This window comes from Erythrolamprus reginae, chromosome 10 (assembly GCF_031021105.1).
Source record: "Erythrolamprus reginae isolate rEryReg1 chromosome 10, rEryReg1.hap1, whole genome shotgun sequence".
Classification (NCBI taxonomy): Eukaryota; Metazoa; Chordata; class Lepidosauria; order Squamata; family Dipsadidae; genus Erythrolamprus; species Erythrolamprus reginae.
The window spans coordinates 2,069,860-2,097,460 of NC_091959.1; the positions used below are offsets into that span (position 1 = coordinate 2,069,860).

A 27,601-nucleotide genomic window follows, 5' to 3' on the forward strand; every position below is an offset into this window, starting at 1 on the left:
TCCGAATGTGGTCTATGTGTCGTTTCCACAAACGACCATCCTCCAGTTTAACAATATAAGTCTTGGGTGCGTTTTGCTTAACAATAATTCCCTTCATCCAGTTTACATTTCCATCAAAACATTTTACATATACATTTTGACCCAAATACATTTCTCTTTCTGGTTTCATGCACATTTGGTTATTATTCACACAGAACCTTGGATTTAACCTGTCTAATGGTGACCTCAACTTTCTCCCCATCAATAACTCTGCAGGGCTTACATGTGTGTGCGAGTTAGGGGTAATGTGCTGGGTTAATAAGAATTGGTCCAAGTTCTGTTGCACATCTCCAGGGCCTGACCTGTGCAATGCCTCCTTTGCCACCCTTACGTAACGTTCTGCCAACCCGTTAGCCCAGGGTGAGTAAGGCGAGATGAGGGCATGCCTGACCCCTAGGCCATCTAGGAATAATTCGAATTGCCTGGCTGTTAGCTGTGGTCCATTGTCAGACACTAATAGATCAGGGCAACCATGGGATGCAAACAGTCTGCTCAATACCTTGATAGTGGCACTTGTGGTTATGTTGTTCATTGCTATTATTTCCAACCATTTGGAGAAAGCATCAACCACTATTAGGAAGTACTGAGACCCCACTGGGCCAGCAAAATCAATGTGGATCCTAGACCAAGGGCCAGCAGGCTGTTCCCACTCAGCCGGAGTTGTTTTGGGGGGACTGGGCCTTGACTCTTGGCACGGGTCACACTTTGAAACCCAACTTTCAATATCAGCATCTAGCCCTGGCCACCATAAATGCCCCCTTGCTAGGCTCTTCATCCTGACAATCCCAGGATGGCCCACGTGTAACATTCTGAGTACCTTTTCCCTTAGGCGTTTGGGGATGATCACTCTATCCCCCCACAGCAAACAACCTTTTACATATGATAATTCAAGCCTTTTGTTCTTAAAATCACACAATTCAGGTTTAACAATATCATTTTGCCATCCCTTCAGAACACAGTTCACCACTTGTTTAAGGATTTGGTCTTGCTGCGTGTGTGCAGCTACCTCTTTTGCTGTGGTTAGTGGGTTTTCCTCGAGTTCTATCATTAGCACATCTGTGGCAGGAACAGGGTCTTCTACCAAGTCTGCTATGGGGCATCTGCTGAGGCCGTCTGCATGGTTGATTTCCTTCCCCCCCTTGTGGTTGAGCTCATACTGATACCCTGAGAGGAAAAGGGCCCATCTGATTAGTCTTGGAGACATAAAAGGTGGAGTGGGCTTGTTGGGGGCTAGCAGGCCTAGTAGGGGTTTGTGGTCAGTGACTAGCTCAAAGCTTCTTCCAAAAATGTAATTGTGAAACTTCTTTACCCCTGCCACTAATGCTAGAGCCTCCTTGTCTAATTGACTATAATTCCTCTCCGTGCTGGTCATGGTTCTTGAAAAGAATGCTATTGGGGCCTCTGTCTTATTGGGTAGAACGTGAGCTAAAACTCCTCCTATGCCGTACGGCGAAGCGTCGCACGTGAGCCTAATGGGTAGTGAAGCACTATATTGGACTACTACACTCTTAGATGTTAATAAATTTTTTATTTGACAAAAAGCTTCACGTTCAGTTTTCCCCCATGTCCAGCGGGCTTCCTTCTGGAGTAAACGATGGAGAGGCTCTGCTACTGTTGCCTTCTGCTTTAAAAAAACGGAATAAAAATTAAGGAGGCCCAAAAATGCCTGCAACTCACTCTTATCTCGTGGCTCTGGGGCTTCTCTAATTGCTCTCAGCTTCTCTGTTGTGGGGTGGATACCTTCTTTATCTATCTTATACCCAAGGAATTCAATACTGTCAGTTCCCCAGACACATTTATCAGGCTTGATTCGTAACCCTTTGTCCTGTAGCCTCTTAAGTACTTCCCTTATTCTTTTGTTCACTTGTTCCTGGTTTTCCCCTGCAATTAAGATGTCATCAAAATATGGAATTGCCCCATTTACCCCTGACAATAGGCGTTCCATGATGCTCTGGAATATTCCTGGGGCTATGCTTACCCCAAACTGTAACCTCGTGCATTTGAAAGCCCCCCTGTGTGTTACAATCGTTTGAGCGTTTGCTGTTTGTTCATCGACCGGAAGTTGCTGGTAAGCCTGCGCCAGGTCGATCTTTGCGAACCTTTTCCCTTCCCCCAGGGAGTGTAAGAGTTGTTGCACAACCGGAATGGGGTAGGGGTGGTGTTGGAGTGCCTTATTCAGGGTTGATTTGTAATCAGCGCAAACTCTTAAGGAGCCATCTGGCTTCAGGGGTGTCACTATGGGAGTTTCCCATGGCCCCTGTTCCACAGGGACCAAGATACCTTGACTAATGAGTTTGTCCAGCTGTATGTCTAGCTTGGGGAGAAGCGGGAGGGGAACCCTGCGAGGTTTCAGTCTAACCGGTGGGACCTTGGGGTCAATAGAGAAAGATATGGGGGGTCCCTTATACAATCCTAAGGTGGGGCTGAACACTTCAGGGAACTCTTTCACAAAGTTAGGCATAATATCACAGTTTACATTACACACACCCGAAATTTCGATCCCCAACGGTTCCATCCACGCTAGCCCTAGCAGGGAGTGTTTGGCCCCCGTCACAATAAGCATGGGAAGGGTACATTTAACATTCTTAAATGCAATAGGTACATTTGCAGTTCCCAGGACCGAGATTACCCCCCCTTGGAAGTCTCTGATCACCAAAGAGGTTTGAATTAGGTCAGCCTTAGACACATTAGGCATATATAGCTTAAATTTTTCCCAGGGCATGATGGTATATCTCGAGCCCGTATCCAGCTCCATTGAGCAAGGCTGGTTATTTAGTAACAATGAGATAACAATTTTAGCCCCCTTTTTGGTTGCCGTGTTATTCACGGAAAATTGAGAGTTACCTCTATTGTAGTCTCGGTTAGCGGTGGGGTAATTCCTTTGACCCGAGTTGCGGAACGGTCTCCTTTCTCGCGATTGGGGGGGGTGGTTTTGAGGTCGCTGGTATTGTTGTGTGGCAAAAGTTTCTTCTGGTGCCGTTGCCCTGCATGCGATGGCGATGTGGCCTCTCCGGTTGCAACGGTGGCAAGTAGCGTCACGGAAAGGGCATCGATGGCGCTGGTGATTTCCCCGGCAGCCCGCGCAGGGGGCTGGGTGAGTAGCTCTAGGGTGTCTCGGCTGGTCTTGTAGGAGGAGGCAGTTGTCCCCGTTGCTAGTTGGCTGGCTGCGGTCGTCTGTTCCCATGGCGCTGGGAGACTCGGCGTCGATTTTGGCAATGGTTTCTCGCCTTCCGTGCTCTTTTAATTCTCTTGCCGCTGCGTCGGCTGCTTCCGCGGTTTGCGCTAATTTGATCACGGTTTGTAGAGTCGGCTCTTCTTCGGTGAGGAGTTTATTTCTCACTGTGTTGCTCTTCATGCCGAAAACCAAGGCGTCGGTGAGGCGAGCTTCCGGATCTTGAAACTTGCATTGAGCAAGTACCGTTCGAAGCCGCGTTGTGAATTGGCTTATCGACTCGGTTTCTCTCTGAGCCATCATGTGAAATTGATGCCGGTAAACCATGGCTGGTCTGGTTGGTTTGAAATGGCTCGCTAGTTTCTGTTGAAGGACATCCCACGCTGTGGCTCTTGCTTGTTCTGGTTCGGTGAGAGTTTGGGCAAGTCTACGGATCTCTGCGCCGCAGTAGTTGAGAAAAATAGCCCGTCTGCGATCGGCTCCGGCGTCCTGCATTCCCGCCGCCTCGAGGAATATCTCGAAGGTGGCCATGTACTCGTCCCATGTCATTTTCTCGGAATCGAAGAGTTCTGGAGCCTGGCCGATCTGGATTTTGTCCATGTTGCACGCGAAGTTCTTCCGTTCGTTCGTCGCCAGTGAAGTAGACCCAGAGACAGGGTTTTGAGCAATCGGTACTTTTATTCAGCTCAGAGAACAAGTGACAGCTCAGCAAGGTAAAGTGACAATTCAGCGAGTACCGACTGGCTCTGCAGGGAGAAACCGCTTCTTTTATACTTTTGCGGTTCCCGCCAAAGCTAGAGCCGGCCGCGTCTGAGCCAATCAGGAGCGACTTCCTGCTTGGGCTCAGACAGCGCTGGAAAAGAGGAACAAACTATTTACAGCGTTACAAGGTAGCCATTCCAGGATACAACATTCACAGAAATTCTGAAAAGCATTGTTTAAAAATGATGATGAGAAACTAATCCTATTCTCTCTCTCTCTCTCTCTCTCTCCTCTCTCTCTGTATTTACTTTCCCCAGGTTTTCTCTCTAATTCCTCCCCCCATTTCAACAAATTGGCAACAAATCTTTGCCTCTCGGACACCTAATTTGCAGAATCCAGAATTATGCTAGACAATTTTAAAGGGTCTTTGAGGTGAGTATTGACTCCACTTTCCCAAAATGACTAATCTTTGCATGTATTCCAAGTACAGTTGAGTCCAAAATTTAAGTTTTTTAGCGAGATATTAAATAAGTTTTACCCCATTTTGCGACAAAGCACTGTTCAAGAAACCAGGTCTCCGTCTCTGTGAGTTCTACAGATGTTATTCCATACTTCCTAAAGCTGTGCCATTTGCTCCAAAAAGGCTACTGATTCGTTTGTAAATCCCATAAAGGAAATTGCAAACCATTTTCTGAACGTTTTTCTAGAGAAGGTCTAACATTAACTGGAGGGGTTTTTCAAAGGAGCCACTGGATTTAAAAAATAATAATTTTTATAATAGTAAAAACATACACACTACATATAGCACAGTGCTCAGTGATTTGTTGCCCCCCACCAGACAACATTGAAACCCCACCACCAAAATACATAAAATTTAAACCAAGATCAATCTATCTATTTACATATTATAAAGGATTTTATAATGGATTTTCTTGGGGGTTTTTCCCCTTGAAAATGTTCTCCTCTCACCCAAGAAGGAACTTGTTGCATAAGAAGCACAAAGTTTTCAAGGGGAAACCCCCCCCCCCAAGAAAGTAGGGAAAAGATTGAATTAATATTAAAGAGAAAGAGGGGATTAGAAGTATTGTTTCTAACCCAGGTGAGACTAGTGAAGAGGCAGCACTGATTGAAGTTGTATATCCAAGACAATTTTACTTTAGATGATTTAGCAATAAAAGCTTTGGCAAGATGACAAGGTGAGATTAAGAAACGGCTAGTCTGCTACAATAAAGGAATTTCAGTATTGTAGACAGTTCACTCGGGGAAGGGTTGAGAAAGAAAGAGAGGAAGTAGGAAGGGAGGAGGAGAAAGAGGGTGAAGAGGTTAGAGAAGGAAGGAGAAGAGAGAATCAAAGAAAGTAGAAAGAGGAGGAGAGGGAGGGGGAAAGGAAGGTTGAGTCATTTATTATTATTATTATTATTATTATTATTATTATTATTATTATTATTATTATTATTTATTAGACGTATGCTGCCCTTCTCTGAAGGCTCAGGATGGCATACAATTCAATTCAATTCAATTTATTAGATTTGTATGCCACCCCTCTCCGAAGACTCGGGGCGGCTCACAACAATAATAAAAACAGTATAATAATGGAACAAATCTAATAATAAAACTATATTAAAAAAACCCAACAATTTAAAAACCATACTACATATACATACGAAACATAAAATATAAGAAAGCCTGGGGGAGATGTCTTAATTCCCCCATGCCTGGCGATATAGGTGGGTCTTGAGTAACTTGCGAAAGACAAGGAGGGTGGGGGCCGTTCTAATCTCCGGGGGGAGTTGATTCCAGAGAGCCGGGGCCACCACAGAGACGGCTCTTCCCCTGGGGCCTGCCAAACAACATTGTTTGGTCGACAGGACCCGGAGAAGGCCAACTCTGTGGGACCTTATCGGCCGCTGGGATTCGTGCGGTAGAAGGCAGTTCCGGAGGTATTCTGGTCCAATACAAGTCTAATAAATAATAATAAATATAATAAATAGAGGTGCAGATCGGCAGACATTGATATTTAGATTGAGGTCAAAGCAAAGTATTTGTGCTCATTTTCTTTTTGCTATTATTGTATTTGTGTTTCATGTGGATGTAAATATTTGATGTATGTTGGAGAAAAATGAATGAATGAATGAATGAATGAATGATAGATAGCTAGATAGATAGATAAAACCAAGTGGCTTTTTGAAAAACACCCTTGGGACGTTGACTGTAAGCAATAAATCTTATTTCTTCAGACCTGGTTGAATTCCTGGGCTTGTCAAAGTAGAACAAAGATAGCTAAGGGGGTTTCAAACCTTTATTAGGAATGTGTGACTCACAAAAAAAAATCATTTCGCTGTCTGGGTTGGTAAGGACAATATTGATGGGCTGGTTGGACTGGTTTTGAACATTATAACTATTTCAGAGATCTCTTTACGGAGCCTTTTGGTGGATTTTGTCCTTGTTTATTTAACTTAAATTGGGCAACACAAATTGGCTTATGTTCTTTCTTTGACCCAGGTTTTTTTCCAACCTGGTTGATGTGGACAAACCCCCCTCCCAAAAACACAGCTAAGCAAGGTCAGAACTAAGCAAGGTCAGATGTGACTAGCACTTGAAAGGGGAATTTCTAGATTGAAGATTAGACTGGAAAGTAAAATCACATCTGGAAGAAAGTGACAGCAATACATGTCCGTATTATTTCCAGCAAAACAATACTCTGTACACCCATGCCCACGTAGCAATCGGCTCCAATCAAGGGAAGCTTTGACCTCAATGCTTACTCACCCAATTTCTTAAGGACACGGCAAAATCAGATTTACTTTTGGAAGCAGGGCGGGAAGGATACGCTCCAGATTTTTAATTTGATTGCAAAACTACGCTGGCTAGAAATGAATGCATTTTTAAAATAGCATCGCTCTTCATTGCATCCAACTTTTATTAACAAACACTTGGCAGGGACCGAGGCATCCCAGATTCGTAGCCATCCTTGATGTCACTTCTACAAATATCTTGGCAGCGAAACCCATTCATATTCTGTTCCAAAATGTCCTGCCGGTTTTATTATTTCTTTTCCCGCCCAGTTTTCCTTGGCTGTTCGTGCTTCCTGAATTTTAATGTTGACAGCTTGTATCCAACCCCCTGTGGAATACGAAGAATCTATTTTTGTAAAGTTGGGGGACAGAACACCCCCCCCCCCCAAATATATACATAGAAACATAGAAACATAGAAGACTGATGGCAGAAAAAGACCTCATGGTCCACCTAGTCTGCCCTTATACTATTTCCTGTATTTCATCTTAGCATGGATCTAGGTTTATCCCAGGCATGTTTCAATTCAGTGACTGTGGATTTACCAACCACGTCCGCTGGGAGTTTGTTCCAAGGCTCTACTACTCTTTCAGTAAAATAATATTTTCTCATGTTGCCTTTGATCTTTCCCCCAACTAACTTCAGATTGTGTCCCCTTGTTCTTGTGTTCACTTTCCTGTTAAAAACACTTCCCTCCTGAACCCTATTTAACCCTTTAACATATTTAAATGTTTCGATCATTTCCCCCCTTTTCCTTCTGTCTTCCAGACTATACAGATTGAGTTCATGAAGTCTTTCCTGATACGTTTTATGCTTAAGACCTTCCACCATTCTTGTAGCCCGTCTTTGGACCCGTTCAATTTTGTCAATATCTTTTTGTAGGTGAGGTCTCCAGAACTGAACACAGTACTCCAAATGTGGTCTCACCAGCGCTCTATATAAGGGGATCACAATCTCCCTCTTCCTGCTTGTTATACCTCTAGCTATGCAGCCAAGCATCCTACTTGCCTTTCCTACCGCCCGACCACACTGCTCACCCATTTTGAGACTGTCAGAAATCACTACCCCTAAATCCTTCTCTTCTGAAGTTTTTGCTAACACAGAACTGCCAATGCAATACTCAGATTGAGGATTCCTTTTCCCCAAGTGCATTATTTTACATTTGGAAACATTAAACTGCAGTTTCCATTGCTTTGACCATTTATCTAGTAACGCTAAATATATACAGAGAAAGAATGTATTTATTAATTTATTTATTAATTAAATTTGTATGCCGTCCACTCCCAAAGGACTCTGGGCAGCTAAGGACTCTGGATTCTTTACAAATTTAAATTATCCAAACATTAATAGTCTATATACAGATGTAGATCTGCTTGGAAATGTTAAGATATGAAAATGTGCAACCCAATAAAAATTATTGCAAACAAAATTAAACACAGCAAACCATGCAAGCATAATTGGACTTGGTGCAAAATGGTAATCATTATTTCAGGCAGCAAATAAGATAAACAATTGTTAGTCTGACAGTGGAAAGATGGGTAGGAGAAAAAAAAAATGCGAAGCTGCCTGTCAGATCTTCTCTTTGCTCAAAAGAGTAAATCGATAGCAGTATTTGTAAGTTGAGTTGGTTTGACATGTGAAACATAAGCCTTGGTTTCCATCTGCGCTTTGCACATAAACATTTGTAACACACACCCAAGCTGGGATGAGTGTTTTTTCTTTGAAAAATTTGTTAGCGTCAAAGCAGTTTTGTCTACTCTACGGAGATTCTTAGTCATCCAAAGGTTATCCCAAAGGGACTTTTCTTTTTATTTATTTTATTTATTTATTTTTATTTATTTATTTTGTCCAAAACACAAAGAGAGTTTTAGTGGGTATATCTATATACATATAGTAAAATACATGATGAAGGTTATAGAGGAGATACTCATAGTAAAATATATCTATGAAAGAATAGAAAAGAAGATATAGGAATAGAAGAAAGGAATAGGAGATATAGGAGAGCAATAGGACAGGGGACGGAAGGCACTCTAGTGCATTTGTACTCGCCCCTTACTGACCTCTTAGGAATCTGGAGGGGTCAACCGTAGATAATCTAAGGGTAAAGTGTTGAGGGTTTGGGGATGACACTATGGAGTCTCTTTCCCCAAAACACAACTGAACTGTCTTGATTTTTTTCCTTTGAAAATGCTTTGCTGAAGACCTGAATTGGATCGAAGAAGCTTTTTGGGTGAGAAGTGAAAAGTTTTCAAGGAACCCCCCCCCCAAAGAAAGTCCATAATAAAATAAAAGCAGTTTTGGGACGGTCAATAAGATGGTTGGAATTGGAAGGACTTTTAGCTTTGGAGTGAAAATGCTTCACCGGTTGGACAAAGGAAACGGTGCTAGATTTAGCAATAGCAATAACATTTAGACTTATATATCGCTTCACCTTGCTTTTACAGCCCTTTCTAAGTGGGTTGCAGTGAATAAGCATATATCGCCCCCAACAATCTGGGTCATCATTTTACCAACCTTGGAAGGATGGAAGGCTGAGCCAACCTTCAGCTTGGCGAGATTCGATCTGCCAAACTGCTGGCAGTCGGTGATCAGAAGAAGGAGTTTGCAGTACTGCACTCTAACCACTGCACCACCCAGGCTCTTATATACCACTTGTAGACTTGAAAAAAACCAACGAAGAGAGGGTTTGGAAAACATTATTTACTGAGAGTAACAATAAAAAGGCTTGCAAGTGGGTAAGAGCTGGGAACATTGTTAGCACCTGGTTAGGGCTGGAAAGAAACTTATTTGGAGCAAGTTAGAGCAATGAAAAACCCCTGCAAAGACTTAGGGCTTGGAAAACATTCTTTGCAGAGAGTAACAATAAAAAGGCTTGCAAGTGGGTAAGAGCTGGGAACATTGTTAGCACCTGGTTAGGGCTGGAAAGAAACTTATTCGGAGCTAGTTAGAGCAATGAAAAAAACTCTGGAAAGTTTTAGAACTTGGAAAACATTCTTTGCAGAGAGTAAGAATGAAAGAACCTGCAAGGTAAGAGTTGGAAGATCATTAGCACCTAGTTAGGGCTGGAAAAAAAACTCTTTTAGGGAGGAGTGCATCTTATAGTCCAAAACTGCAGTACATCATCAGTGCTACGAGTGGGCATCCTGTAGGGTGGGGTGGCAAATCTCAACGACGGGCCATTTGCACGTTTAGCCAGAAAGTTGTGGTTGTGAAGCAGGAAAGTCAATGACAAACTGTTTTTGCCTGCAGGATTCTGAGTTCCATTGTGGTGCTTGGATTTCAGCTGGTCATTCCACAGCCTTCCATCGAACACAGAAAGGTAAGTGTTGCGTATCACATAAGGAACCAGCATGGCCTCCAGCCCCCTAATCCTCTTTGTTGCTCTTCTCTGCACCTTTTCTAGAGTCTCAATATCCTTTTTGCATCAGGGCTCCAGGTTGACTCAGCCTTCCATCCTTCCGAGGGGGGTCAAATGAGGACCCAAGATTGTTGGGGGCAAGAGGCTGATTCTGTAAACAGAAGGGCTGTAAAAAGCAACACCAAGCAGTATATAAGTCTAAGTGCTAAGCCAACTCTGTTATTCTGTATTCTGTTTTGTAAAGGGGACCCATATCTTCCCAAATATTCTCTAGGTCAGGGGTAAGCAAAGTTGGCTCTTCTATGACTTGTGGACTTCAACTCCCAGAATTCGTGAGTCAATCATGCTAGCTCAGGGATTCTGGAAGTTGAAGTCCACATGTCATAGAAGAGCCAACTTTGCCTACCCCTGCTCTAGATCATCATCCCAAGACAGACACACAGATAGTTAGCTGAGCTCTATCTATTGAATAAAATATATTAGAATCTTTGAGATGATGATGATGATGATGATTATTATTATTATTATTATTATTATTATTTATTGGATTTGTATGCCGCCCTCTCCATAGACTCAGGGCGGCTAACAACAATGATAAAAAACAGCATGTAACAATCCAATATTAAAACAACTAAAAAACCCTTATTATAAAACCAAACATACATACAAACATACCATGCATAAATTGTAGAGGCCTAGGGGGAAAGAGTATCTCAGTTCCCCCATGCCTGACGGCAAAGGTGGGTTTTAAGAAGCTTACGAAAGGTGAGGAGGGTGGGGGCAATTCTAATCTCTGGGGAGAGTTGGTTCCAGAGAGCTGGGGCCGCCACAGAGAAGGCTCTTCCCCTGGGTCCCGCCTTGATCAAGATTACCTTGATCAAGAATAACATAGTTAGATATCCACCAAACTGCTGAGGTCACATTTCATGTTTGGATTCTTGGAATAACTGTGTCTTCTAATCCCATAGATATTCTCTCTTCGAGGGCTCACAAATAATTTCAACAACTGTAGATCATGTTGCGAGATCTCGATCTTGTTTCTTCAAATTCTAATGGGGATGGCTTTGGAACATAGGTAAAATGCTGGTTAATCGCTGACTTGGAGTAGAATATTTGAATGAATGCCAGAGCTTGAACAGACATTTAGGAAAATGGATGAAGGCCTCCAGCAATTATCTCACCATTATTTCCTACTTAGCATATATATGAAGTTGACTTGGTGAAGGCATAATTCAGATGTGTAGAAAGAAACAGTTACGGGAGAGACTATTAAGTGGTATTATGCACAGCTAACATTTCGGCTGTGGCGAGGGGGCGTTTGCCCAGGTTCGCCTGGTGCACCAGTTGCGGCCCTATTTGGACAGGGAGTCATTGCTCACAGTCACTCATGCCCTCATCACCTCGAGGTTCCCCTCTACATGGGGCTACCTCTGAAAAGTGTTCAGAAACTTCAGATTGTGCAGAACGCAGCCGCGAGAGCCATCGTGGGGCTTCCTAGATTCGCCCACGTTTCTGCAACACTCCGCGGCCTGCACTGGCTGCCGATCGGTTTCCGGTCACAATTCAAAGTGTTGGTAATGACCTTTAAAGCCCTTCATGGCATTGGACCAGAATACCTCCGGAACTGCCTTCTACCGCACGAATCCCAGCGGCCGATAAGGTCCCACAGAGTTGGCCATCTCCGGATCCCGTCGACCAAACAATGTCATTTGGCGGGCCCCAGGGAAAGAGCCTTCTCTGTGGCGGCCCCGGCCCTCTGGAATCAACTCCCCCCGGAGATTAGAACGGCCCCCACCCTCCTTGTCTTTCGAAAGTTACTCAAGACCCACCTATATCGCCAGGCATGGGGGAATTAAGACATCTCCCCCAGGCTTTCTTATATTTTATGTTTGTTATGTGTGTGTTGTATGGTTTTTAAATTGTTGGGGGTTTTTAATATAATTTTATTATTAGATTTGTTCCATTATTATACTGTTTTTATTATTGTTGTGAGACACCCCGAGTCTTCGGAGAGGGGCAGCATACAAATCTAATAAATTGAATTGAATTGAATTGAAAGAGGCTGTTAATATCACTTTTAACGGTGACATTTTGGAGTGGCTGTTGTTATTATTTTGAAATGGGGGAAATCTCCCTTGCTGGCAGAGAAATAGCACAAACCGAATGTAATAGGCGTTGATTCTAAATACTGTATGAAAAATGGACTCTAGTTTTGTGGGTCTGCTTAGCATTCCACCTCCCTTTGCTGGTTCCCTTCATCACCCTTCAGCTGGGAATCTCATAATTCAGAAACTGGGAAGTCCACCAGCGGTCGTGGGAAGTAGCTGCTGAAGGCTACAACGTCATGCAGATTAGTTATTCTGACTGGCTCCAATCCAAGGTGGCCTGGAGGCATCAGCAGGTTGGTGTGTATGCCTGGCCTCTTGCTCCTCTAAGCACCACCGAGGGTCTTTCAGCAGCAGAAGAGAAGAACTCCATCTGTCTAGTCTGGAGGACAGAAGGGAAAGGGGGGACATGATAGAAACATTTAAATGTGTTAAAGGGTTAAATAAGGTCCAGGAGGGAAGTGTTTTTCATAGGAAAGTGAACACAAGAACAAGGGGCCACAATCTGAAGTTAGTTGGGGGAAAGATCAAAAGCAACGTGAGAAAATATGATTTCACTGAAAGAGTAGTAGATCCTTGGGACAAACTTCCAGCAGTCGTAGTTGGTAAATCCACAGTAACTGAATTTAAACATGCCTGGGATAAACATATATCCATCCTAAGATAAAATACAGAAAATAGTATAAGGGCAGACTAGATGGACCAAGAGGTCTTTTTCTGCCGTCAGACTTCTATGTTTCTATGTTTCTAAGAAGGGGCCTAGCCAACTCTTCCATATCCCCAGAAGAAGAGTCAATAGAATGGAATGGAATGGAGTGGAGTGGAGTGGAGTAAAGTAGAGTAGAGTAGAGTAGAGTAGAGTAGAGTAGAGTAGAGTAGAATAGAAAATAGAATAGAAAATAGGGTAGGGTAGGGTAGGGTAGGATAGAATAGAATAGAATAGAATAGAATTCTTTATTGGCCAAGTGTGATTGGACACACAAGGAATTTGTCTTTGGTGCAGATGCTCTCAGTGTACATAAAAGAAAAAGAGACATTTGTCAAGAATCATGTGGTACAACACTTAAGGATTGTCATAGGGGTCAAATAAGCAATGAAAAAACAATGTTAATAAGAATTGTAAGGATACAAGCCACGTTACAGTCATAAGTGGGAGGAGGTGGGTGATAGGAATGATGAGAAAAAACTAGTAGTAATAGTAGTGCAGACTTAGCAAATACTGTAGTTTGACAGTGTGGAGGGAATTATTTGTTTAGCAGAGTGATGGCGTTTGGGCAAAAAACTTTCTTGTGTCTGGTTGTCTTGGTGTTCCAAATGCCATCACTCTGCTAAACAAATAATTCCCTCAACACTATCAAAGTATTTACTGAGTCTGCACTACTATTACTACTACCTTTTTCTCATAATTCCTATCACCCATCTCCTCCCACTTATGACTGTATGACTGTAACCTGTTGCTTGTATCCTAAAGATTTTTATTAATATTGATTGTTTCTTCTTTGCTTATTTCACCCCTATGACAATCATTAAGTGTTGAACCACATGTTTCTTGACAAATGTCTCTTTTCTTTTATGTACACTGAGAGCATCTGCACCAAAGACAAATTCCTTGTGTGTCCAATCACACTTGGCCAATAAGGAATTCTATTCTATTCTATTCTATTCTATTCTATTCTATTCTATTCTATTATTCCATTCCAGACAAATGTATCTTTTCTTTTATGTCCACTGAATGCATATGTACTAAAGACAAATTCCTTGTGTGTCCAATCACACTTGGCCAATAAAGTATTCTATTCTGTTCTGTTCTGTTCTGTTCTGTTCTATTCTATTCTATTTCTATTCTATTCTATTTCTATTCCATTCCAGACAAATATATCTTTTCTTTTATGTCCACTGAGAGCATCTGCACCAAAGACAAATTCCTTGCATGTCCAATCACACTTGGCCAATAAGGAATTCTATTCTATTCCATTCCATTCCATTCCATTCCATTCCATTCTATTCTATTCTATTCTTGATCCAGTCAGGAGCAGCTTTCATCCATCGCAAATACTTTTATTTTTTTCCTTTCTAATATTCCTGCCCAACCTTGCTTTATTTTTTTGTGCTAACATTTCAATCGATGGGGAAGGGGGATTTTTGAAAGCGACGTGGGCTAAAGTCACCCAGAATAGAAACATCTGGATTGCATCGACAGAAAAATCTGTGTATGCATGTAACAAATAAAGATGACACTGAATTAGCTTATGTTGTGAGTAAAAGTTTGACAAATATTTCTCTCTTGTTAGACATGTGCAGTAGCTGGAGAACAACTTGGGAGGTGTGGTTTGTGGGAATTCACGATACCCGAGTGAGAGCTCTGGGTGTGTTTGTGTATTTGTGGGTTTGTATTGTGTGTCCGGCTGCTACGGACCTGTTGCTAGTAGCTGCCAAGCAGAGTTCAATCTTTTCCTCCTGGAATTGTAAAGTTACTCATTCTCCTGATTTTTTGAATCTCTCCCAGCTTGGAAACTAAAGCTCAGAAAATTCCTTTAACTTGTGCAGTTGATTAATTAGGTTCACAAAATGAATCCATCTGTGAGACCAAGGCAGCCCACCCCCCAGTAGATATGATTGGTTGTATTTTCCAGTGGACCAAAAGCATTTCAGCCAATCCAGCTTCCCTGTGGAAGATCAGTGCCATCCCATCCAATCAGAATAGGGCTGGAAGGGACCTTAGAGGTCATCTATCCCAACCTCCTGCTCAAGCAGGGGAGCCTCTACCATTTTAGACAAGTGGCCCCTTCTTCCAAACCTCCAGTGAAGGACGACTCACAACTTCGAGGCCAGTTGTTCCACTGGTTAATTGTTCTCACTGTTAATTAATTAAGTAACATTAATCACTAGAGTTACATCAGAACAAATGTGCCTATAAAATTAATAACCAGAACAATTTTTTATACCAACTGTAATTGCTGTAAGAAAATTATTTTCTTTTAGAGAGAATGTGTTTAATGGACTGAAATATTTCAATTTTAATATCCTATTTCTATTCTTTTTCCTTTGTTTGCTTTGTAGATGTGTTCATATTAATATTTGTTTGTATGTTATATTTAAAATTCTCCCCCAAGAGAGATGTTGCTGGTTCCCTCTTATGGATTACTACTCTATCACCAGCTCTTAAAGCAACAATGTTCTAAACTTTTTAAACATACATTGGTGGTTTGCTTTACATATTGTAACACCCAACTAGTTATGCACATGGCATTAACACATACATATACACATAAATACAATAAATAAACTTCATGTTGGCTGGGGAATTCTGGGAATTGAAGTCCATCCATCTTCAAATGGCCCAGATTGAGAAACGTTGCGATAGAGAATTCCACACTTGAATTCCACATTGTGTAAAATAGAAACCTAGAAGATTGACGGCAGAAAAAGACCTCCTGGTCCATCTAGTCTGCCCTTATACTATTTCCTGTATTTCATCTTACAATGGATATATGTTTATCCCAGGCATGTTTAAATTCACTGTGGGTTGACCAACCACGTCTGCTGGAAGTTTGTTCCAAGCATCTACTCCTCTTTCAGTAAAATATTTTCTCATGTTGCTTTTGATCTTTCCCCCAACTAACTTCAGATTGTGCCCCCTTGTTCTTGGGTTCACTTTCCTATTCAAAACACTTCCCTCCTAAATCTTATTTAACCCTTTAACATATTTAAATGTTTCGATCATGTCCCCCCTTTCCCTTCTGTCCCCCAGACTTTACAGATTGAGTTCATGAAGTCTTTCCTGATACGTTTTATGCTTAAGACCTTCCACCATTCTTGTAGCCCGTCTTTGGACCCCTTCAATTTGATCCATATCTTTTTGTAGGTGAGGTCTCCAGAACTGAACACAGTATTATTCCAAATGGGGTCTCACAATACAAATAAAATAAATTCCACTATCTTGACCTCCTCTCCTTTGAAATCAGGATGTTCATCTCTTCTGGTCTCCCTCGTAGGTTCCCCAAAGGATAAAAGATGGGAGCGTCGACCCAGAAGACGAGAGTGGAGGAGTCCCTGGGGTTTGGGGCAGTTGGGGACCCTGGTCAGCTTGCTCCAGGAGCTGCAGTGGTGGCGTGATGGTGCAGATGCGGCCCTGCCTTCCCGGATACTACTACGACCGGACCTCCCACCATCCTGGGCACTTCTCTGCTCCCGGAAGGGCCCTGGCTCATCTCCAGCAACTCCCTCCGGAAGACTCCCGGCCTCCTTTCTCAGGCCATGTCATCTCGGCCATCCGGACCTCGGTGCCCCTGCACAGAAATGAGGAGCCGGCCCGGGCTGCCCTCTCCTCAGGAGGAGGAGGAGGAGGAGGAGGGCGCAACGACAGCTACTGGAGCCGAGGGACCTCCTCAAGGGGGACTCAGGTTTCGCAGTCCCGAAGGCATAGCCCCAAATCAGAAAGAAGGTACTCCTTCCTTCCTTCCTTCCTTCCTTCCTTCCTTCCTTCCTTCCTTCCTTCCTTCCTTCTCTTTCCTTCCATCCTTCTCTTTCCTTCTTTCTTTCTTTCCTTCCTTCTTTCTTTCTTTCTTTCTCTCTTTCTTTTTCTTTCCTTCTTTCTCTCGAGTTCTCCTTCCTTCCTTTTTTCTTTCTTTCTTTCTTTCCTTCCTTCCTTCCTAATTTCCCACCCTCCCTCTTTCTTTCTTTCTTTCTTTATTTCTCCCTCTCTCCCTCCTTTCTTTCTTTCTTTCTTTCTTTCCTTCTTTCTCTCTAGTTCTCCTTACTTCCTTCTTTCTTTCTTTCCTTCCTTCCTTCCTAACTTCCCTCCCTCCCTCCCTCCCTCTTTCTTTCTTTCTTTCTTTCTTTCTTTCTTTCTTTCTCCCTCTCTCTCTCCCTCCCTTCTTTCTTTCTTTCTTTCTTTCTTTCCTTCCTTCCTTCCTTCCTTCCTTTCCTCTCTCTCTCTCCTCCTTAATAATAATAATTTATTAGACTAGTATGCTGCCCCTCTCCAAAGACTCGGGGCGACTCACAACAGCAATAAAACAGTACAATACAAATCTAATAGTTAAAGCTATGGCTCCTTTCCTTTCCTTTCTTCACATTCCAGAGGTCAACACTAAGGTCCACCTTATGGATGAGTGCAGTAAGCAGGCCCTTTACTTGGTTGGCCCCCTTATTATTATAAAACCTTTCCCCTCCTACCTGTTTCTTGGAGACCAATTTGTTTGTTTTTGCTTTTAGCTGGTCAATTTGAAGCTTTTTCTTAATTCACTTAATTGCAGGTAGGTATTGACACATGGCATTTTTCTTAATTTTCTTTCTTTCATTCTCAATGTGTAAACTAGTTAGACAAGACGGCGTTTCTGTGAGAAGTTATAGATGAATACTTCGGAGAATTGACTACACTTCCTTTAGTGTCAGGATGTGTCTTCCTCCAAATGTAGGTTGCAGAACGGTTGCAGGAGGAACTGATGAGCAGTCAGGCGCAGACTTGTCCCGTTAAGTTTTATAGCTGTCGGGAAAGGACTCGACATCAAACGATCTCAGACGCAGATGTCTGCATGCTCGGAGCATTAAAATGAAATCTCTCTCCCACCCTTGGCAAAGGAAAGTCAGAAGCAACACTTCGCATGGAACAAATCATGGCAAATAAGGACTCTTCCTCGTTCTTCGAATGAGAATTTATAATTTTATTTAATTTCTTTTATTTGTTTTGTCACGTTAATGAACTCCATCTGTCTAGTCTGGAGGACAGAAGGAAAAGGGGGGACATGATCGAAACATTTAAATATGTTAAAGGCTTCAATAAGGTCCAGGAGGGAAGTGTTTTTAATAGGAAAGTGAACACAAGAACAAGGGGACACAATCTGAAGTTAGTTGGGGGAAAGATCAAAAGCAACGTGAGAAAATATTATTTTACTGAAAGAGTAGTAGATCCTTGGAACAAACTTCCAGCAGACGTGGTAGATAAATCCACAGTAACTGAATTGAAACATGCCTGGGATAAACATAGATCCATCCTAAGATAAAATACAGAAAATTGTATAAGGGCAGACTAGATGGATGATGACGTCTTTTTCTGTCATCAGTCTTCTATGTTTCTATGTTTCTACATATTGGTGGTAGACAAAAGTATAATAATATTTATATTCATGATACTAGTAAGAGAGAAACATTAGGACAGGGGACGGAAGGCACGCTGGTGCACTTATGCACACCCCCTTACTGACCTCTTATGAATCAGGAGAGGTCAAGAATGGACAATCTAAGGGTAAAGTTTTGGGGGTTTGTTGATGATATTACAGAGTCTGGTAGTGAGTTGCAGGCATCAACTACTCGGTTACTAAACTCAGATATCCTGCAGTCGAGTTTAGAGAGGTTTACTTTAAGTTTGTATCTGTTGTGTGCTCGTGTGTTGTTGTGGTTGAAACTGAAGTAGCCAGACAGGAAGGACGTTGTAGCAGATGATTTTATGGGCTATGCTTAGGTCGTGTTTAAGACGACGTAGTTCTAAGCTTTCTAAACCTAGGGTATTCTATTGCGAGTGGAGGGCTCTTCTAGTAAAGTATCTCTGGACATTTTCTAGGGTGTTTATGTCCGAAATGCGGTGTGAGTTCCAGGCAGATGAGCTGTATTCAAGGATTGGTCTGGCGAAAGTTTTGTATGCTCTGGTTAGTAGTGTGAGATTACTGGAGCAGAAGCTACATAGGGTTAAGTTAACAACTCTTGAAGCCTTTTTGGCGATGCTGTTGCACTTAGGTCATTTATATGAGAATTCCAAGGTCTTTTACGGAGTGAGGGTCATTTGTAAGGTCTTGCCTACTCAGCTTGTATTTGGTGTTCTGATTCTTTTTTCCAATGTGTAGGACAGAGAATTTGTTGGTTGAGATTTGGAGTAGCCAGATGTTTGACCATTCAGACACAAAGTCAAGGTCTTTTTGGAGAGTAGCTGTGTTATCGGTGGTGTTGAAAGGTTTGACATCGTCGGGGGAAAAAAAGCCTTCTCCAAAAAAACCTTCCTTCTGGCGACTTGATAACCAGGGATATCGGTGGAAATCCCAAATGGTCAGTTGGGATCTGTGCAATCAATTGTGGGATCCACAGGGAATGGGGAAGAGCTGTAAGTTTATAGGTTGGGAATCTCTCCTCGGTGTCTTTAATACAGCTGTATCATGGTCACATCAAAATAGGCTGCAAAACCCAGGCATTTCAATCGTGGATCTGAATTTATTTTAATTTTTTTTTTAAAGGGCCTTGAAAAATGATTGGTTGACCCTCCTGCGGAGGACAATATTCAGCTGCTTTCTTGGCAATAGCAAAGAGAGAGTTGGAAAGTGGAGAAAAAGATTAAAACAAAAATGAAGTGAAATGTAAAAGCTTTTAACGCGATAAGCACAATTTATGTTGGATTTTCTTTTTTTGCAAGAACTTCCAAGAGATAAAGTAAATAGTTGGTGGATGCAATTAGAGGGCAGAAAAAAGGGAAAATGTTGTTAAGTGAGTGTTTTTTTACAGAGTGTCTCCAGCTGGGAACCCCTACCAGGATGTTTTCGTCTTAATTCTGCGTTGAGTTTATTTATTTAGAGTATCGACATGGTTGTCCATTTTAAAACCTAAACTCTGGGGTGGCTCACATGAAACCGTAACTTAAAACCATACCGATCGGTTGAGAAGCTTTCCTGATAGTTATAATGATGATGATGATGATGATGATGATGATGATGATGATGATAATAATAATAATAATAATAATAATAATAATAATAATAATAATGAGTTATAAGGGACCTTGGAGGTCTTCTAGTCCTGCTTAGGCAGGAAAACCTTCACTACTTCAGATAGATGGTTATCCAACATCTGCTTAAAAACTTCCAGTGTTTTCTGAGCATTCACAACTTCTGGAGGCAAGAAAGGAAGGAAGGAAGGAAGAAAAGAAAGAAGGAAGGAAGGAAGGAAAGAAGGAAAGAAAGAAGGAAAGAAAGAAGGAAAGAAAGAAGGAAAGAAAGAAAGAAAGAAAGAAAGAAAGAAAGAAAGATGCTTGGATATTTTTAGACAATACCAACCCCCTGTTTAGGCAGGAAACTCTACACTACTTCAGACAGATGGTTATCCAACATCTTCTTAATACCTTGCAGTGTTGAAACATTCACAACTTCTGGAGGCAATGAGTTCCACTGATCAACCGTTCTGACTGTCAGGAAATTTCTCCTAAATTCTAAGTCCCTTCTTGTTTAGTTTCCACCCATTGCTTTTTGTTCTACCCTCAGGTGCTTTGGAGAACAGGTTGACTCCTTCTTCTTTGTGGCAACCCCTGAGATATTAGAAGATGCTATCCTGTCTCCCCTGGTCCTTCTTTTCATTAAACTACCCAGGCCCAGTTTCTGCAACCATTCTTCATATGTTTTAGCCTCCAGTCCCCTGATCATCTTTGTTGCTCTTCTCTGCACTTTTTCTAGAGTCTTTTTCTAGGATGTTTTGGCCGTTTGCGTTGAAGGAGATTTCCCAAGTGGTACCTAATGCAACGTTGCTCGGAAAATCCTTCCAACCTCTAGAGCCGTAGATGTGACAGGAACTGTAGAGGTTTGGCCTCTCTAACAAATCTGACCCAGGGGCTCCATCAAACATTGCAATTTTTTTTCCAGAGGCAACACATCTCCTGCAAGCTGCTTCCACTTCTTCATGAGTAACAGATGACTTTCTGAAGGAGAAATGCACATCTGGCGTTCTTCCCAGGCTTACTTCTGCAAAAAACCCCAACCTCTGCTTGATAAATAATACTCCAAAGCACACGCACGCAGGCAGAGGGAATTGGTCCTAGATATTGCAGATGTGAACCTGTGAAACTGAGCACGCACAAACACAAAGACAGACTTGACCCATACTTATTTGACCTCGGTCCGTGGTAGTAGATGAAAGGATGGGTGGATGGTTGTCTTCTATATGACATCATGTCATCCCGGATTAAGATGTTGGTTTTGGAAGAAGGATTTACTACTGCCCTCACCTGTCACGTAGAAGGTCACTACCACTACTCCGTGACCAGGTTGTTAAGTAGAAAAGTTTGTAAAAGAAGCAATTTTCTGCGTAGGAATCAATGTAAAAGCAAATAATGTGTGCGATTGGGGAAACCACAGGGAGAGTGGAGGCCCTGTTTCCTCCCAGGAGATTCCTAAGGAGGCCCCACGGAGGCTTCTCCCTGCCTTTTCTGGACCTGTTTCCTCCCAGATTTCTAGAGAGGACTCACGGAGGCTTCTCCCCACATTTTCTGGCCCTGTTTCCTCCCAGGAGATTCCGAGAGAGGCCCCACAGAGGCTTCTCCCTGCCTTTTCCGGTCCTGTTTCCTTCCAGGAGATTCCTAGAGAGGCCCCACAGAAGCTTCTCCCTGCCTTTTCCGGTCCTGTTTCCTTCCAGGGGATTCCTAGAGAGGCCCCATGGAGACTTCTCCCCGCCTTTTCTGGCTCTGTTTCCTCCCGGGAGATTCCTAGAGAGGCCCCACAGAGGCTTCTCCCTGCCTTTTCCGGTCCTGTTTCCTCCCAGGAGATTCCTAGAGAGGCCCCACGGAGGCTTCTCCCCACGTTTTCTGGACCTGTTTCCTCCCAGATTCCTAGAGAGACCCCACGTAGGCTTATCCCCACCTTTTCCGGCCCTGTTTCCTTCCAGGAGATTCCTAGAGAGGCCCCATGGAGGCTTCTCCCCACATTTTCCGCCTGTTTCCTCCCAGGGGATTCCTAGAGAGGCCTCACGAAGGCTTCTCCCTGCCTTTTCTGGACCTGTTTCCTCCCAGATTCCTAGAGAGACCCCACGTAGGCTTATCCCCACCTTTTCCGGCCCTGTTTCCTTCCAGGGGATTCCTAGAGAGGCCCCATGGAGACTTCTACCCGCCTTTTCTGGCTCTGTTTCCTCCCGGGAGATTCCTAGAGAGGCCCCACAGAGGCTTCTCTCCACCTTTTCCGGTTACAGTTTCGGAGGCTCGGGTTTGTAAGTGGAAAATGGCTCTTGAGAAGAGGCAAAAATATCTTGAACACCTGGTTCTTTTCTAGAAAAGTTCGTAAGTAGAGGCCTTCTTAGGTAGAGGTACTTTGTCTTTTGGTGGTTTGTCTTTTGAGAGTCGCCCACATTTGCACCACATTTTTTTTTCTCAGCCTGCAGTAATGGTATGAATGCGAAACTTTAGATATACATGATTTGAATTGTCAGGAGTGTGTGTGTAAATTTCGCGTTTCTTCAGACAGATAGTGTAGCTGTAGCCGTGTTTCAAAGTGGCGTCTGTAAGGGATGTACGTTACAAGCAGCGTGTCGTCATTGAATTTCTCACTGTGGAGAAAGAAACTGTTGGGAACATTCACAAACGTTTGTGTACAGTTGATGGAGAATCTGCAATCGACAGAAATACGGTTAGTCGCTGGGCACAGAGAGGGAGGCCATTGCAGGGCAGAAATGGCTTCATGAGCAGAACAAGGAGGGGAACCGACAGGGCATAAACACCCTTGTGTCTCGCTGGAGGAAGACCACAGAATGGGATGGAGATTACGTGGAAAAATAGGGAGTGTGGAAGAAACATCCTTCTTTCTTGTGTGTAAGTTTCATTGTGTTCAAAAAATAATTGTTGAATTAAAAAAAATGTTACTTACTGTGTAACCCTCATACAGTAGGAGCTCTGGGTCTATTATCAGCCAAAGGTTAGTACAAGGTTTGTAGTTGAATCAGATTCTTCATGGAACTTCCCTTTGCAGAGGAAAAAATAAGGCAATTGTCAGAAAGATTTATGGGAGGCCAATGAGCTGGGTGGGTAAAGTTATCTTTAAAAAAACCCAAAACCTACGTTGGCAGGAATTAAGCCTCTTTCCGTTGCTAATGAAAAATATTAATGGGAAGAGTTTATTGAAGACATTTTAAAAAAATATCCTCTAAGGGGTGGAGAGACCAGAGGGGAAAAATTGTAACGAAGGAACTAGCAAGTTCTCAGTGGGCTTGAATTTAAATTTCCTTCCTGCCAATCTAGTTTGTTCTGCTGTGGAATGTGTGTCTATCTTCTGCCTGGAGTTTGCACCCCAACTGGTTTTTGGGTATTTATTTATTAAATTTGTTTTATTTATTTATTACATTTGTATGCCGCCTCTCTCCACAGACTCAGGGCGGCTCACAACAGCAGCAGAAAACAATATATAATACAAATTCAATAATTAGAAAGCTAAAAACCCATAATTTTAAAAAACATGCACACAACATACCATACATAAACAGTATAGGCCTGGGGAAGATATTTCAGTTCCCCCATGCCTAATGGCAGAGGTGGGTTTTAAGGAGTTTGCGGAAGGCAAGGAGGTTGGGGGCAGTTCTAATCTCAAGGGGGAGCTGGTTCCAGAGGGTCAGGGCCGCCACAGAGAAGGCTCTTCCCCTGGGACCCGCCAAACGACATTGTTTAGTCGTATTGAAAATAAAATCTCCTGTTAGAAGCCTGGCCATAAAATTGGGATGCCAGACAGATTGAGTGGGCGTATTTTTCTGCCCTATTTTCTGAAAAAGTTATAAGAACTTCAACCCCTGTTTTCTGTGTATTCCACAGAGCAGGATTTATTTTTATTTTATTTATTTATTTTGTCCAATACACAATGAGGGTTTTAGTGAGTATATATCAATATACACATAGTAAAATACATGATGAAGGTTATAGAGGAGATACTCATAGTAAAATATATCTAAGAAATAATAGAAAAGAATATATAGGAATAGAATATATAGAATATAAAGAATATAGGAATAGAATATATATAAATTCTATTATGCATAAACCCTTGAACAACGTTTGTGGTCACTTGCAGGACTTCAGTAGCTAGAAGGAAAATGAATTTCAAGGCTGAATGTGGTTTTGGGGTGTCAGATTGCTGCCCCCCCCCCAGAATGAAGGGAGGCGATGAGGGTCTGAGGTTTTCTCTTAATCGTCCTGAAGGGAGCTGGAATTCCGAGAGGAGCAATGGAGCAAAACGAAACGTTGGCTCCCGATGTCTATCTGCTCAGCTCACATTCAAGAAAAGTGTTTTCTGCTACTTTACACCACGGAGAAAGAGAACAGTAGTAGCTGAGCGGGGTGGGTGGGATGGAAGGGCCTGGGGAGAGAGGAAACTGGACTCCGTCATATCTGATGGAGGAAATTGATCAAAGGTCCTTTCCACCCGCCTGGTTGTTAAAATAATGGATTTTGCATAGTTGGTTTTGACAGCGCCACGATGCCCAAGGTAGATCCTGGCATCCAATAGGCAATATTAAACCCGGTTTCTTTTTTTCTTAAAACAACTCCCTCCTCACTATTGTTTTTTTTTTTTGGAATGCTGATTCAAATCCCCCGTGACACAGTTACACACACACACACCAATATTGTGGGATAATACACCCGCGCATTACCTTGATGGCTGCAATTGAATCATTTTGCACGAACTTTCTTTAGGATTAGGGCTAGCCCTTCCTTATGAAAATGTGAGAGAGAACCAGCCTGAAACATAGAAATGAATTCTTTATTGGCCAAGTGTGATTGGACACACAAGGAATTTGTCTTTGGTGCAGATGCTCTCAGTGTACATAAAAGAAAAAGAGACATTGGTCAAGAATCAGGAGGTACAACACTTAAGGATTGTCATGGGGTCAAATAAGCAATCAGGAACAATCAATATTAATTAAATTTTTAGGATACCATCAACAAGTTACAGTCACACAGTCCTAAGTGGGAGGAAATGGGTGATAGGAATGATGAGAAAAAAACTAGTAATAATAGTAGTGCAGACTTAGTAAATAGTTTGACAGTAGTGAGGGAATTCTTTGTTTAGCAGAGTGATGGCATTCGGGGAAAAACTGTTCTTGTGTCTAGTTGTCTTGGTGTGCAGTGCTCTGTAGCAACGTTTTGAGGGTCGGAGTTGAAACAATTTGTGTCCAGGATGTGAGGGGTCAGTAAATATTTTCCTAGCCCTCTTTTTGACTCGTGCAGTCTACAGGTCCTCAAGGGAAGGCAGGTTGGCAGCCATTGTTTTTTTCTGCAGTTCTGATTATTCCTCTGAAGTCTGTGTCGGTCCTGTTGGGTTGCAGAACCAAACCAGACAATTATGGTTGTCTGGTTGTGTGTGTGTGTGTGTGCTTGTGACCATTTCTCCATTTACTCACAAAATAAATTGCCTTTCCTGGCTGAAGAAATTGTCAATCTCATGCTAACTCTACCACTTTTGGGACTCGCAATTCTTGGCGCCTCAACCCGAGATTAACCGTAGCTTCTGGAGCCTAATAGGAAATATATATATATATATTTGTGAGGTCTGGGGGTGGGTGAGGGAGGGATACTAGCAGCTTACTTTCTGTTTCTTTTTAATCAGTGAGATAAAACTCCTGTTTTAGATAAGTCTGGAAGCCTCGTGAGATGTCCTCACAGTTATATCTGGTGCATGCCTGCCTTTCGACATGTGTTATCTGTTAAACAGTAGCTTGTTTTCTGATGATAGCAAAGGATTCTTCTCTGCCCCCTCCTCCGTTCCTTTCACTGGCATTCTCTGTGGATAAACTTTATCTGCAAGGCATAGGGGGGAAAAAAACCCCACTTCATCAAACAAATAATGTGATCCATGTTTGGTATTTGCTGCACCCTACAAAGCTTGCTTGAAGCCTGTGGAGATACTGGTTGGAAGTTTGAAAAGTGAACCATAGGCTGCTCTCTAGAATTGTCCTCAATTTGTCCCTTTTAATAGGAGAATTATGAGCAAGAGGGTGCGTTGCATAGGTTCAGTCTAAATAGACTTGTGGTCCATGCAGAACATCTTCTGTACTTCTGCTTTCTTGCAAGCTTTTTGTGAGTGGATTCACGCATTCACTGTAGAATAGAATAGAATAGAAGTTAGGAATAGAATAGAGAATAGAAGAATATATAGGATAGAGAATAGAGAGTGCAGTAGAGATAGAATAGAATAGAATAGAATAGAGAGCAAAGTAGAGTAGAGATAGAGTAGAATAGGATAGGGTAGGATAGAATTCTTTATTGGCCAAGTGTGATTAGACACACAAGGAATTTGTCTTTGGTGCAGATGATCTCAGTGTACATAAAAGAAAAGATACATTCATCAAGAATTATAAGGTACAACACTTAATGATAGTCTGGGTACAGATAAGCAATCCAATCATATTAGGAACCAGTCAATATAAATTGTAAGGATACAAGCCACAAGTTACAGCTGTACAGTCACTTGTGAGAAATGGCATTGGACCAGATTATCTCCGGAACCGCCTGCTACCGCACGAATCCCAGCGACTGCTAAGGTCCCACAGAGTTGGCCTTCTCCGGGTCCCGTTGACTAAACAATGTTGTTTGGCGGGCACCAGGGGAAGAGCCTTCTCTGTGGCGGCCCCGGCTCTCTGGAATCAACTCCCCCCGGAGATTAGAACTGCCCCCACCCTCCCTGTCTTTCGTAAATTACTCAAGACTCACTTATACCGCCAGGCATGGGGGAGTTGAGATATTCCTTCCCCCTAGGCCATTACAAGTTATGCATGGTATGTTTGTGTGTATGTTTGGTTTTATAATAAGGGTTTTTAGTTGTTTTATTATTGGATTGTCACATGCTGTTTTTATCATTGTTGTTAGCCGCCCCGAGTCTACGGAGAGGGGTGGCATACAAATCCAATAAATAAATAAATAAATAAATGATGGGAAAATGAGAAGATTAATAGTAGTGCAGACTTAGGAAATAGATTGACAGTGTTGAGGGAATTATTTGTTTAGCAGAGTGAGGGCATTCAGGGAAAAACTGTTCTTGTGTCTAATTGTTCTATTATGCAATACTCTATAGCTCTAAGCTACCGGGGAATAAACAGTGAAAGCTATTGGGTTGCTATTTGGCTGATGGGATCTGGAACTGGTCTTGAAGCTGTTGGTTGCTTGGTCTGATCTCCTTCCTCTTCCTCTCTCTCTGCCTCCAGAGGCCGAAATAAAAGCGCCATTGGACCTGGGAAATACGGCTATGGAAAAGTTCCCTACATCCTCCCGTTGCAGACCGACACCGGACAATCGGCACGCAAGCCCCGAAAACAACGTCAGTCCGTGCAACCGGCACTCAGCCAACAAGGGACATTTGCCCATCCAGGCAGCGCTTCCCACCACCATCCTGGAGGAACGTACCCAGGGGACCACCGGTCTTCTCCAGCCAGGACTCAGGTGGCCAGTGGCTCTTTCTATCAACAGCCGGCCTCCCATTTTCAATCCTTCCCAGCGGCATCGCAAAGCTTGTTCCAGGGCGGAGAACGGAGCAGGCACCTCCCTGGAGCACCTCATCCACCCGTCCAAGGGCAGATGTCCACTCAGCCAGCTGCTGCAATTGTATGCACTGGGGCCTACAAGCAGCATAGACTCTGCAATACGAATGTAAGTCATCCTTTCTGCTCCGGCCATTCCAGGCTTTCTGACCACCAAATTCTTGTTTTGAG

The 27,601-nt window shown here is 42.7% G+C and overlaps 2 protein-coding genes across 2 annotated transcripts in view; both read left to right on the forward strand.

The window, feature by feature from the left end:
- MTMR10 (myotubularin related protein 10) overlaps positions 1-27,601 on the forward strand; it is a 780,230-nt gene that overhangs the window by 556,099 nt on the left and 196,530 nt on the right. The window lies entirely within an intron of this gene.
- Positions 1-27,601, forward strand: part of THSD4 (thrombospondin type 1 domain containing 4) — a 169,437-nt gene that overhangs the window by 14,322 nt on the left and 127,514 nt on the right. Inside the window, exons 2-5 of the mRNA XM_070762735.1 lie at positions 4,231-4,345; positions 9,956-10,025; positions 16,165-16,613; positions 27,098-27,539. Of these exons, the coding sequence (XP_070618836.1) occupies positions 4,317-4,345; positions 9,956-10,025; positions 16,165-16,613; positions 27,098-27,539 (990 nt within the window). The 5' untranslated portion in view covers positions 4,231-4,316. The remainder of the gene's footprint in view (positions 1-4,230; positions 4,346-9,955; positions 10,026-16,164; positions 16,614-27,097; positions 27,540-27,601) is intronic.